Source organism: Tupaia chinensis, unplaced genomic scaffold (assembly GCF_000334495.1).
Source record: "Tupaia chinensis unplaced genomic scaffold, TupChi_1.0 Scaffold000708_1, whole genome shotgun sequence".
Lineage (NCBI taxonomy): Eukaryota > Metazoa > Chordata > Mammalia > Scandentia > Tupaiidae > Tupaia > Tupaia belangeri.
In genome coordinates, this window is record NW_006160231.1 from 1,728,990 (window position 1) to 1,742,001 (window position 13,012).

Below are 13,012 nucleotides of genomic sequence, written 5' to 3' on the forward strand. Positions count from 1 at the left end.
GTCGCAGCCTTGGCGCGGGGCCCAGGGGGTGCCGCGCAGGGCTCTATATTTCTATCTTTGTGTGTGTGTCTCTCTCTGGTCAAATTAAAATGAATGAATGAATAAATAAGATGGAATTAAATAATTCTTTGAGATCAGCAGTTGGCATATGGCTATGTCACTGGACTCCCATGTAGTCAACCATGGTTCGAGTCCCGGACCTGGTGGCTTAAACTCACGCTGGGTGCATGTGCATGCTTGCCAAAGACACCAAGAGGAGAATGGAGGAGAAGGGATTGCGGCGTGGCCATCCCCCCTGGGGGGTGATTTCTGTCTCTGTCTCTCTCTGTCTTTCTGGTGAGTACACGTGCCCTATAGCAAAAACCTCTTAAAAAAAAAAACACTAAAAAGCAATGAGCATTTATTTAGTTACGATAGTATGGATTTGCTCTTTGAGATCGACAGTTCTCCCGCTGGCTTTGATTGGGCTCGCTCATGCATTAGCTGTCAGTTGTCAGGTCGGCTGAGAGGCCAGCTGGCCCTCACCTCAGTAGTGATTGGCAGCTATTAGCTGGAGCATCTCTGTTCTCCTCCATGCTGCCTCCACTCCTTTAACAGGCTAGTTCAGGTTTGTTTCCACGGCGTTCTCAGCTAACAGATGCAGCAAGAGAGCAAGCCCCAGTGCACAGGTCATAGGTCAACCCAGAATCCAGAGACTGAGAAATAGACTTCACCTCTTGACAAGAGAATCTGCAGCTGCATATGTAAGGGTATGGATCTAGAGAGGGAAGGAATTGTGAAACAAGAATGTAACTGCCCTAAGGATTGGCGGTCTGAGCACTGTCACTGTGGATAGAGAATGGTGAGAGATGAGTATGCAGGCCCTCGTTCCTATCAGACCTAGGCAATATCAAATCGGGTGAGACTATGGCTTTGTAATGATGCTAAGAAATGTGTGATGTGATGATCCTAAAATAGCTTCGTGCTCATGGAATTTCCCTGCGGTGTTACCGAATTTCATATTTCTCTATCGCTTAGTCTCACTCAGTGTTACTGTTTCTGAAATGAATTTTTGTACAGTGAGTTCCATCTCCCCCCCTCCACTGATTTCTAGTATCGTTTCAAAGATTCATCCTTAGAAAAGACATGTTATTACCGATGGGCTTAAAAAAAAATACTAAAATGCAAAGAAAGTTATGCTAACCCAGAGAGGAAAAGTAGACATTACCCATTTAAAAGATACAAATAAGAAAAATGTTAATGGAATGATGTAATTTGGCTTCTTTAAGTATAAGTCAGCAATTCCCAAAGCATGGTCCGAGGACTACTAGGGGTTCCTGAGAGCCTTTCAAGGCATCCATGTGGTCAAAACTAGTTTCATAATATTAGGTTGTTATTTACCTTTTACCCCCTCATTCTCTCAGGAGTATAAGTGGAATGTTCTAGAAGGTATACGGTGTGGGATTATGAAAATTCAGATGGATAATGGGATGTTTGCTTATATTTTCTTGTACTTAATAATTTCTCAGTTTATGGGAACCAGCAGTTAGCGTAATGGCTATGTCGCTGGACTCCCACGTAGTCGAACACGGTTCATGTCCTGGATCCGGTGGCTTAAAACTCACGCCGGGCATGTGTGCGTGTGTGCCCAAGATCCCGAGAGGAGAATGGAGGAGAAGGGATTGCGGCGTGACCATCCCCCCTGGGGGGTGATTTCTCGCTTTCTGTCTCTATGTCTCTGTCTGTCTGTCTGGCGAGCACACGCCCTATTCTATCGCTTAGTCTCACTCAGTGTTACTGTTTCTGAAATGAATTTTTGTACAGTGAGTTCCATCTCCCCCCCTCCACTGATTTCTAGTATCGTTTCAAAGATTCATCCTTAGAAAAGACATGTTATTACCGATGGGCTTAAAAAAAAATACTAAAATGCAAAGAAAGTTATGCTAACCCAGAGAGGAAAAGTAGACATTACCCATTTAAAAGATACAAATAAGAAAAATGTTAATGGAATGATGTAATTTGGCTTCTTTAAGTATAAGTCAGCAATTCCCAAAGCATGGTCCGAGGACTACTAGGGGTTCCTGAGAGCCTTTCAAGGCATCCATGTGGTCAAAACTAGTTTCATAATATTAGGTTGTTATTTACCTTTTACCCCCTCATTCTCTCAGGAGTATAAGTGGAATGTTCTAGAAGGTATACGGTGTGGGATTATGAAAATTCAGATGGATAATGGGATGTTTGCTTATATTTTCTTGTACTTAATAATTTCTCAGTTTATGGGAACCAGCAGTTAGCGTAATGGCTATGTCGCTGGACTCCCACGTAGTCGAACACGGTTCATGTCCTGGATCCGGTGGCTTAAAACTCACGCCGGGCATGTGTGCGTGTGTGCCCAAGATCCCGAGAGGAGAATGGAGGAGAAGGGATTGCGGCGTGACCATCCCCCCTGGGGGGTGATTTCTCGCTTTCTGTCTCTATGTCTCTGTCTGTCTGTCTGGCGAGCACACGCCCTATAGTGAAAACCTCTCCAAAAAAAAATAAATAATTTCTCAGTTTTAATTTCTACTCTGGTAAATATCAGTAGACATAGCCCACATAGCAAAACCTCTTTGAGGTCTTCAGTGGGCCTGAGACTGAAAGGTTTTTAAGAACCACTGTTGTGAGGCACTAACCCACTTCTCGTTGCCCACTCCCCCAGTGGGTGAGGGGTCTGCCTACCAGGGAGTGGCCTGCTGAGAAGAGCTGGGGGGTGGGGGCGTGTCACTCTTGGGGGTTTTGCAAGTGCTTGGCGTGCCTCACCACCTGCCCAACCTGAAGCTCGGACGGCCTGCTTCTCTGTGCCTGATAAACGGAGATGCTGCCTGTCGCACATGGAGAACCATCTTCATAAACAGAGACGCTGCCTGCCGCACGTGGAGGACCATCTACATAAACAGAGACGCTGCCTGCCGCACGTGGAGGACCGTCTTCATAGACGGAGGCGCTGCCTGCCGCACGTGGAGGACCGTCTTCATAAAGGCACACATTTTGGGGCAGTTTCTAAGGAATAATAAATCACAGACTCTTGGCCTGTTGCCCGAAGTCCTAATATATTATCTTTGATCCACAAACTTAGCTCTCCCTAGAACTGTGTGCTTAAGTAGTCAGGCCTGCTCCTATGCTTCCTCAGTATTTCTTAGAACTTATAGGAGTAAACTGTTTGCTTCTAGAGAGAACAAGAGGGTATAAGTGATTGGCTTCACGGCATTGCCTGTCTTTGATAAACATTCAGGTAGATTTTCTTAGTACTGTTAAAATTATTGTGTCTTTTGTTTCAATAACTGCATGTAGGTTCGGGGCACTGCTAAGAAGTCTTTCAGGGGCCAAGTGGTGGTAACGCTACTGGGCCCACATAGGAAGGGTCTTAAGTCCGTGCCAAGGACCTCCCTGAGCACACGGGCACACACCGTTCATAACCCAGGCCCACTGAGACTGGGCGTGGGTAGCGGCATGGGGGTCCTGCCGACAGTACCTTTCTCTACTTTCTCTCTCTCTCTCTCCCTCTCTCTGTCTCTCTCTCTCATGGAAGGAAATGAATAAACAAAACTTTTAAAGAAAAGAGAAAGCTGGGCCAGCCAGGTGGTATGGTGGTTAATGTAGCTGGATCCCACGTGGCTAACTGTGCGGTTCGAGTCTACACCTGATGGCTTGGAAACCACACCAGGCACATGGACGTGTATGCCCCAAATCTCAAGAGGAGAATGGAGAAGGAGGTTTTGTGATGTGATCACCCCCCTTTGTGTGTGAAGGGGTGCTTTCTCTCCAGCATAAAGTAGAGAAATATTTGTTATCTTCTATTAGTATTCAGAAAGGACTTAACCCTTTTACGAAATGAAAGAGAACAGAAACTATGCTCTGGGAAATCTTTCAAACTTTAAGATTTGGGTTTTTTTTGTTTTTTAGAGAGACTTTTGCTATAGAGGGTGTGTGCTCACCAGAGAGACAGAGACAGAGAGGCAGAAAGCGAGGAACCACTCCCCGGGGGAATGGCCACACCGCCATCCTCCTCCTCCATTCTCCTCTCAGGACTTTGGGAACACACGCACATGCGCCCGGCGTGAGTTCTGTAAGTTACAGGGTCTGGGACTTGAACCACTGTTGACTGTATGGGAGTCCAGCAACATAACCATCATGCCATCTGCTGGTCCCTAAGATGGTTTTAATCACAGCTTTGCCTCCTTTACAACTATGCGTATCACCGTTTTGAAAGCAGTTTTTGGTGAAGGTATTAAGTCACGCGCCATTTAGACAGTATGAGTGAATATATTTGAAAAGCTTCCCTTTCTGTACAGGTATTACTCAAGTGCTCCCAGAACACTTCTGAAACTACATCTTTCGAGAACCTACCACATGCAAAGACTGTGCAGGGCAACTAAATACCCATCCTTATACTCATCCGAACCAAGTCTCGTTTTATCAAGGTATCCACAGCATGAAATATTAAAATCCAGCCCAGGAAATGTTCCTTCGGGCACAAGTAAGAGGAAATGAAAAGACAGGAGAGGAAGAAGGCGGCAAAGAGAAGGGAGGGAGGGAAGAGAAGACACGACACGGAGCGTCTCCGTCCATTTGTGCCGCAGAATGCTGTGCAGGGACGGCATAAATGCAGCAGAAATGCAGTTCTCAGAGTCCTGGAGCCGGGAGTTCAAGGTCAGGTCACGGGGCCTGGGGACGTGGTGCTTGCAGAGGGCCTGAATTCTGGTGCTGGAGGAGCCTTCTCTCTGTGTCCTCATGTGGTGGAAGGCCAGCAAGCTGCTTGGGCCTATTTCATAAGGGCACCTATCCAGTCATGAGGACTCTTGCCCTCCTCCCGAAGGCCCAGCTTCCTCTAACACCATCACCTGAGTGTTAGGGTTTCAAATGTGAAATTTGCAGGGACACAGATTCAGACCATAGCAGCATCTTTTTCTTTTCTTTTTTTTTTTTCTTCTTTTTTTCCAGAGGGCGTGTGCACTCATGGTGGGTTGGAGGAATGAAAAAGCACCCCCTGTTCGCCTCCATCTCTCCCTCCTTTGGGGGTTCCAGGCACTCATGCACATGCGTCCAGCATGCTCCTCGAGCTGCTGAGCCCAGCACTCAAACGATGCAGCTCGCCAGGTGGAACCGGCATCTTACTCAGCATGCCATGGGCTAGCTCCAGTGTCTTCTAATATTCGCTAATTCTTCCACATTTTCTTCTCAATATAAAATTTCACTTCTCCTTAAATAGCCCCAAATCTTCTGTCCCTGCTAGTTCCTAGAATTTTTCAGGTATTTGTAAGCCAAATTGTCTCTGAGTCTAAAATGGAGACCGTCTCTGGTTAATGGTAACGAAGCTTTTATGAACTAGCTGGGGAGGCACAAGGCAATGGTCCTTGCATCTGAACACTGTCACTTGTACTGTGCGATCTCGGATAAGTCCCTAAATTTCTCTAAGCCTCATCTTATTCATGTGAACAGTGAAGATAACTGTATCTTCTCTTCTAGGGAGTCTCTGTTAGGATCAAATGATAAGATAAAAATGAAAGTGCATTGTAAGTTATCAGAAGGTGTTGTTATTTCACCTCTCCAAAATTTAAGCTACACATTTGAGCTGCTTTGGGTTACGTTCTAGGTGTTTCCTGCAGTGAACTCCTGAGATGAGTAAGAGGGCAGCTAGGGAACGCCAATCAAATTATGTTTGGCTTCATCTTGCCCCAGTAGGGAAGCCCTAGTTATTAGCACACACATGGTTTTGCTGTTTATTTTTTTGGAGAGGTTTTTGCTATATGGCATGTGTACTCACCAAAAAGGCAGAGAGAGACAGAGAGACAGAAAGCAGAAATCATCCCCCAGGGGGGATGGCCACGCCGCAATCCCTTCTCCTCCATTCTCCTCTTGGGATCTTGGGCATGCATGCACACGCGTGAGTTTAAGCCACTGTGTTTGGGACTCGAACCGTGGTCGACTACATGGGAGTCTAGCAACATAGCCATTACATCAACTACTGGTCTCTGGTTTTGCTGTTTAACAGCAGTCTTGTATGTAAGGCCTCACCTACTCCTGCCTGCTGATAAGATTTTCTGTACATCAGTTATCAATTGCTGGTTGTTACCCCTGGTGTCTACCTTCCACCAAACTGTCAGTCAGGAGTCCAGCCAAGAGTCCAGCTGACCCCGTCATGAGTCTCGTCAACAGTGCGTGTTAGATGCCACGTGTATATAGGACAGACGACAAAGCAGCAACTTCAGTAGGTTATTAGATGCTGTCAAAGCTATCGCGTCATTCCCAATCAGCCGTCTCTCCCAGTAACAGTGATTGCTCCTGGTATTCAATTACGCTTGATCTGCATCTTTAGAAAACATTTCTCTCGTCCCAGAGCCCAGCTGCTCGTGGGTCACGTGCCCTGCTCCTAGGCTCTTCCACCAGCCGCTGCCTTTGCCCAGGTCTAGTTTCCTCTTGACTGCCACCAGGATCATCAAGAAATCCAGGGGCTGGGAGTTGCAGAGACACCAAGTGCATAATGGGCTAGACTGTGCTGCCTTAAGAGTGATCTCCCGGTGCTGCAAATGGCAAAGTGGTGACGTCACTGGACTCCCACATGGCGGACCATGGTTTGAGTCCCAGACCTGGTGGGACTTTCTCCTCCCAAAATCCCAGAGGGAGGAAGGAGGAGAAGGGTTTGCAGCATGGCTGTCCCCTCTGGGGGCTGATTTCTCACTTTTCCCTCTTACTGTGTCTGTCTGTCTCTCCAGTGACCATACAAACATGCCCTAAGGCAAACAACTCTTTTTCAAAAAATAAGAGCCATCTCCTAATGAGTGGGGATACACGTAGGCGGAGGCTGGGCACTCATCCCTGGGGAGCAGATACGAGGTCTATGTGCCAGTTGAGGGGCGGACTTGCTGCTCACTGAGCTTTTCCGATTCTACCTGTGATTGCTTCATACTAAGCTAAGCTGAAACCGGCTCGTTCTTTTTGCTGTCGTTGACCTTTTTACATTGTAAAATGTAGAGTATGATATTTGCCATTTTAACCATTTACAAGCAGTGGCGTTCATTACATGCACAGTGTCGTGAAGCTATGGCCACTGCATGTTTCCAGAAGCCGTCATTGCCCCGTTAAGCCCATGGGCAACTCCCCGTTGGCCCCTCCCCTCGATCTCTGGGCATCGCTGCCAGGTACTTATTAATGACGTTTTCCCTGAAGGTGTGTTCCTGGTAGATGTTAAACTTAGAATCTGTGTAGTATGCGTGTGCCCGTACTGGACACTGCATTTAAATGTGTTTAGTATTCGTCCTCTTGTTTCTGGCTTGTTTTTCATTTAGCATGTTTTCAAGGTTTATTTATATTGTAGCATGTATCAGAACTTCATTATTTTTTGTGGGTAAATAATATTCCATCTAGGAACCAGCAGTTGGCATAATGGCTATGTTGCTGGACTCCCAGGTAGTCGACTGTGGTTCGAATCCCGGACCTGGTGGATTAAACTCATGCTGGGCACGTGTGTGCGTGCCCAGGATCCCAAGAGGAGAATGGAGAAGGGATTGCAGCATGGCCATCCCCCCTGGAGGGTGATTTCTTACTTTCTGTCTTTCTGTCTCTCTCTGTCTTTCTGGTGAGCGCACATGCCCTATAGCAAAAAAAAAAAAAAAAGATAAAAACTTTCCAAAAAAAAATCATAATACTCCATTTATTTGTTCAACTTTTTTTTTTTTTTTTTGGAGAGATTTTCGCTATAGGGCGCATGCGCTCGCCAGACAGAGAGAGAGACAGAAAGCGAAAAATCACCCCCCAGGGGGGATGGCCACTCCGCAATCCCCTCTCCTCCATTCTCCTCTCGGGATCTTGGGCACATACGCACACGCAAGCAGCATGAGGTTTAAGCCACCGGGTCCGGGACACGAACCGCGGTCGACTACGTGGGAGTCCAGCGACATAGCCATTATGCTAACTGCTGGTTCCCCGTTCAACTTTGTTTTAATAGGAGATAAAAGGCAAGTTTGGGTGCAAGGGCTTCAGTATACTGACTGAATAATTGAAAGACTAGAAAACACAAAACTCTTCTAAATGTTATGGATTTCCCAGCTTTATCTGGGACATAAAGAGGGTATTACAATGAAGCAGTCCGCGTTTCACTAGATTTTCCCCTGACCTGCTCACTTGAGACCTAAGTACCTTGTTAAGCATTTCCTACCCCTCACCCCCCACCACATGCATTTTTGGAGGCTCCTCAGTGAAGATAAGGGACTGGCCTCATATTAGCATGTGTTGTGCTTTGCATTGACTGGCTTGACACAGTCTCCTGCCCAGATCTGCTGGAGATCACCTTCGTCAGTCAGCCACCACTGCTTTGGGCTGAAGTACTCTGGCCCCACTCGGCACCCTTGGGTGCTGCCATGTTCTTAAGGCACTGCCAGTCACCCCCGGAAGCTGCCCTATCCTGCTGCAGTGGAAGCTGGAGTTCGCTACTCCAGAACTGTTCTGTATGCCCTGAACCTTTCCTCTCCTCATGGAGGTGCACTCTGTGGGAGCTGACAGAGCGATGCTGGGGGCCCAGCGTTTTCAGGGTTCTTGATGAAGCAATGGGGAATGCTCCTTCCCTCCTGTGACGTCAAGTTCCAGCAGGATGCCTCCTTCCCCATGGTATGTTCTCTATTGGAGGCTCCTGTCTCTGGGAAAACTGGCTGTAGTCATACCCACCCTCCGCTCTTCAGATAAGACTAGACATGCCTAAATTGCCAAGCAAGCTCAAATCAGAATTCCTATTACATAGATTCTAAGTTTAACATCTACCAGGAACACACCTTCAGGGAAAACGTCATTAATAAGTACCTGGCATTTTCCTATACATCCTGTTTCCTCTTCATAAAAAGGAACTTCATTTTAGAAATCTACTTCCTTATAGGTTTCAATGTTCAGACAGTTAACTCTCTTTTTTCTCTCTCTCTTAATTAATTAATTAATTTGTGCTGTCAGGTGTGTACGCTCACCAGAAACAGGGTGGAGACTGTGAGAAAGCACCCCTTGGGGTGATGTCCCCACCACAATCTCTTATTTTCTTAGGATTTTAGGCCCACGTGCTCATGTGCCCAGTGTGTTTTTCAAGCCACCAGATCTGGACTCAAGCCATGCTGTTGGCCACGTGGGACCTAGCCACCTTAACCACTACGCCATCTGCTAGCCCCAGACAGTTCTCTTCAAGTTTCCCGTAACCATCAGCTTAGATGCTGGCAAAGACTACCCAAACAACAGGGCAGTGCATTTGAATTTCGCTTTCCAATGGTTTAACGTCTGAAAACCAGCTGACTAGCAGACAGCTCTCTCCAGTGGGCAACATACCTAGTATGTCATAAACAGATAAGCATGATGGTCATATTCTAAATAACTATAATTGTAACGTCTATAAAAGTAAATGCAAACTAGGTCATTTAAAGAAAACCTGCAATAAATTCACAATTACGTAAGAATAACTTCTTGCATGATTCAGAGAAATACTTCTCATTATTGTGTTCAGAACATTTAATGTGGGATCTGTCCTCTACAGACTGTAAGTTTGCGGTGCAGTTTGCTAGCTATCGGCAGGATGTTGTACAGAAGAACTTGTTCTTCCAAAACTGAAGCTTTTTACCCATCCATTAGCAAAAAAAAAATCCTGCTCTCCCCTCAGAAACTGTCCTTCTCTCCTCTGCTTCTGTGAGTTTGACCACTTTAGACACCTTGTATAAGTGGAATTGTATGGTATTTTTCATTCTGTAACTGGCTTATTTCAATTAGCATAATGTCCTCAAGGTTCACTTCTGTTGTCATGTATTGCAGAATTTCCTCCTTTTTAAAAAATAATTTTGTCAGAGGGCACGTGTGCTGGCCAGAGACAGAGAGAGAGAGAGGGAGAAGGCACTCGCAAGTGGGGCGTGGTCGTGCATCAGGCTGTAATCCCCTCTTCATCCTATTGGGTCTGGGGGCAGGTGTGCACACACACATGTATTTCAAGGCCCAGGGGCCGGGTGGGATTCGAACCATGCAGCTGGTGATATAGGATCCAACTTCCTTTAACCACTAGCCATGGAGCTAGTCCAAATATCCTTCTGTTTTAAGTCTGAACAATCCCCCATTATATGTCTATATGGCATTTTCTTTACCCATTCATTTACTGATGACTTTAGGCAGTTCCCACATCTTGGCTATTATAAATAATGCAATGGACATGAGAGTGCTAACACCTCTTCAAGATTCAGATTTTAATTCTTTTGCTTAAATACCCAGAAAATGGAATTGCTGTTATCAAAAAAACAAGACAGTAAGTGTTGGCAAGAATCCTTGTACACCGTTGGTCAGAATGCAAAATGTACAGTTGATGTAAGAAACAGTATGAGAGATCCCCAGCAAATTAAAAATAGAACCACCTTATAATTCAGAAAGATGCTTTTCTTTTTTTAATTTGGCAGAGAGTATATGCACTCACCAGAGAGAGAGTGCACAAGCAAAAAGCATCCGCTGTGGGAAATGGGAACACACACACACACACACACACACACACACACACACACTTCCATCCAGCATGTTTTTCAAGCTGCCAGGTCTAGACCTTCAACTGCATGGTCAGCCATATTAGATCCGGCCACCTTAACCGCTAGGCCATGGACAGGCCCAGAAGGATACTTTTTAACATGAATCTAAAGATCATGGAAAAATTCTAGGAGCAGATTATATGGAGAAAGTTACATGTCTAGACTCCACTGGCAATTATCTTAATCTCATTAGCTTCCTCAGATAGTAGTCTCTTTATAAGTGAGGAACTTCTTTTTCCAGCCTGTTTTCCTAGAAACTACCAGTAAACCGTATCCGGGCAGAGGTTTTCCTGCTCCGTAAAGTGTAAATAAATCTGACTTGAAATTCCATGTTCTGTGGAAAGCCAAATATCCTCTCCCACACCTCTGTGAATTCGTGAAAGATTTATAACTTCCTGGCCATGTTGGCTCTGCCTTCCTAAAATCTTGCCCCCCCCCCCCCCCCTGCTGTCTTCTAGTTCTTTCTTTATTTTTGGCCTGTCATTGACTCAAATGTGATTTTCAGTAATTCTCCTTGATTTCCAAAACAAACAAATAAACAAAAACACTCATCCAAACCAAGGTAAATGTCAGTGTCTCTATTAAAAGCTTAGGAAATTAAAGGTTTAAATTGTAAACAGCTAAATCACATGCAAGATACCCATCACTGTCCTTAAATTTTGCCCGACTACTAAATTGTTTGGCTACACCCTCTCTTCCTCCTCCTCCTGTCTTTTGTGTTTGCTCACTCTATTCCGACTTCCTGTGTAGTTCTCTGTATTTGTATCCCCTCTCCTGTTGTTCTTGTCCCGAGGTCTTCTACTCCAAGTACGTTAAGGTATTTTTATAAATAAAGCCTAAGAGCATTTCCGGTGCCAGTTGTAATAGTAATCATTCTCACAGACACACACGTACCCACATGGTTATCGGAGCTGTTCTTTCTGGTTGGGTTTTCTCAGCTACCATCTTGACTTAAATTGAACTCTTTTTGTTCCAGAAAATAGCCAGTGTGCGAGGTGTGGTGGTTTTAGTAGACAGTACTGTAGGAAAAAAAAATAGGGAAACAGAGAAGGAGACAGCATAGTGGAGGGGAAGTGCAGAAAATGGGGCAAGGGAAGCCAACCCTGTAGCCTAGTGGTTAAGGGAGCCACATCTCACATGGCCTGCCTCACAGTTCAAGTCCCAGACCCAGCAGCTTGAAAAACACTGGGTGTGTGTGTCTATGTGTGCTCAAATTTTCAAAAGAATTGAGAAATGGAGAAGGTATTGTGGTGGGACCATGCCCCCTTGGGGGAGGTGCTTTCTCCCTCTCCTCTCTCTCTCTCTCTTTGACAAGTGCATGTGCCCACTGGCAAATTAAAACAAACAAATAAACAACAACAACAAAAAAAACTAAAACAGTGGTTTGGACATGCATTTACAGTAGTATGAGATATGTTGCCATCAATCAACTAATATTCCTTGAACAACTATTCTGAATAAGGCCCACACAGGAAGCATGTAGGAAATTCAGGAAGAACATGCAGACGCACATAAGAAAGAAAATATCTTGTACGTGATCCTATGGTTATATCAGGGATTGAAAGTCCTAGAAGATTATCAAAATGTTATTTGCCCTTAACCCAGGCTGAATGGAGAGAAGAAGTGAAAAAGCACTTTGAGAAGATCAAAAGCGAAGGCGCGTGTATACACCGCTTGGACGAGGAGCTGATCCGAAGGCGCAGAGAGGAGCTCAGGTCGGCTGGCCTCGCCTTCTCCCCTTCGTCCCAGGTTTTCAGATATTAGCAGAACCCTCTTGGTGAACCACCATTTCACTTTCTGCACATTTCCCCTCTGCTTTTTATGGTTACGCTCTTTAGAATGACTCTAAAAGCTAGCCACCCTTTGATCTTTTCCTCACTCCCTCCCCCAACTCTGTGACCTTCTTCACTCTATCTCTGGGACAGACACCCGGAGAAATGCCAGTTGTTCGTTCAGCTGCTGTCCCGGGTGCCGTAGGAGGCCAGAGATGCATCCAGTGTGGTCCCTGGTTTCAGGATGCTTGTGATCTATTAAAGGATGCGAACATCTTCCTAGACCACCGCTGTCTCAGTCAGCTTGAGCTGATATAGCAAAATACCTGAGACCTGATTTATAGGCAACAGAAAGGTGTTGCTTACAGTTCTGGAGACAGGAGTCTAAGATCAGTGTCTAGCGAGGCCTGCTCCTTGTGCATGACACCTTCTATATGTTCTCGCATGGCAAAAGGGCTCCCTTAAGCCTCCCATTCAAGAGGGACACTCTAACCTAAATACCCCCAAAGGCCACACCTCTTAATACCATTACTTTGGACCCAGATTTCAAAATATGAATTTTGGGAGACACAGCCACCAGACTGTATCAGTCAGATACAGACCTATATCAGATAGGACCTGAGCCATGTGAAGTATGAATGGGTGGTCATGGTGTTGCTTTAACTGCACATTTCCCTTAATACACACGTGTAT

The 13,012-nt window shown here is 45.6% G+C and overlaps 1 protein-coding gene across 1 annotated transcript in view; it reads left to right on the top strand.

The window, feature by feature from the left end:
- Positions 1-13,012, top strand: part of MAP3K13 (mitogen-activated protein kinase kinase kinase 13) — a gene marked incomplete in the record, with an annotated part of 209,405 nt that overhangs the window by 181,950 nt on the left and 14,443 nt on the right. Inside the window, 1 exon segment of the mRNA XM_014592515.2 lies at positions 12,153-12,262. Within this exon segment, the coding sequence (XP_014448001.1) occupies positions 12,153-12,262 (110 nt within the window).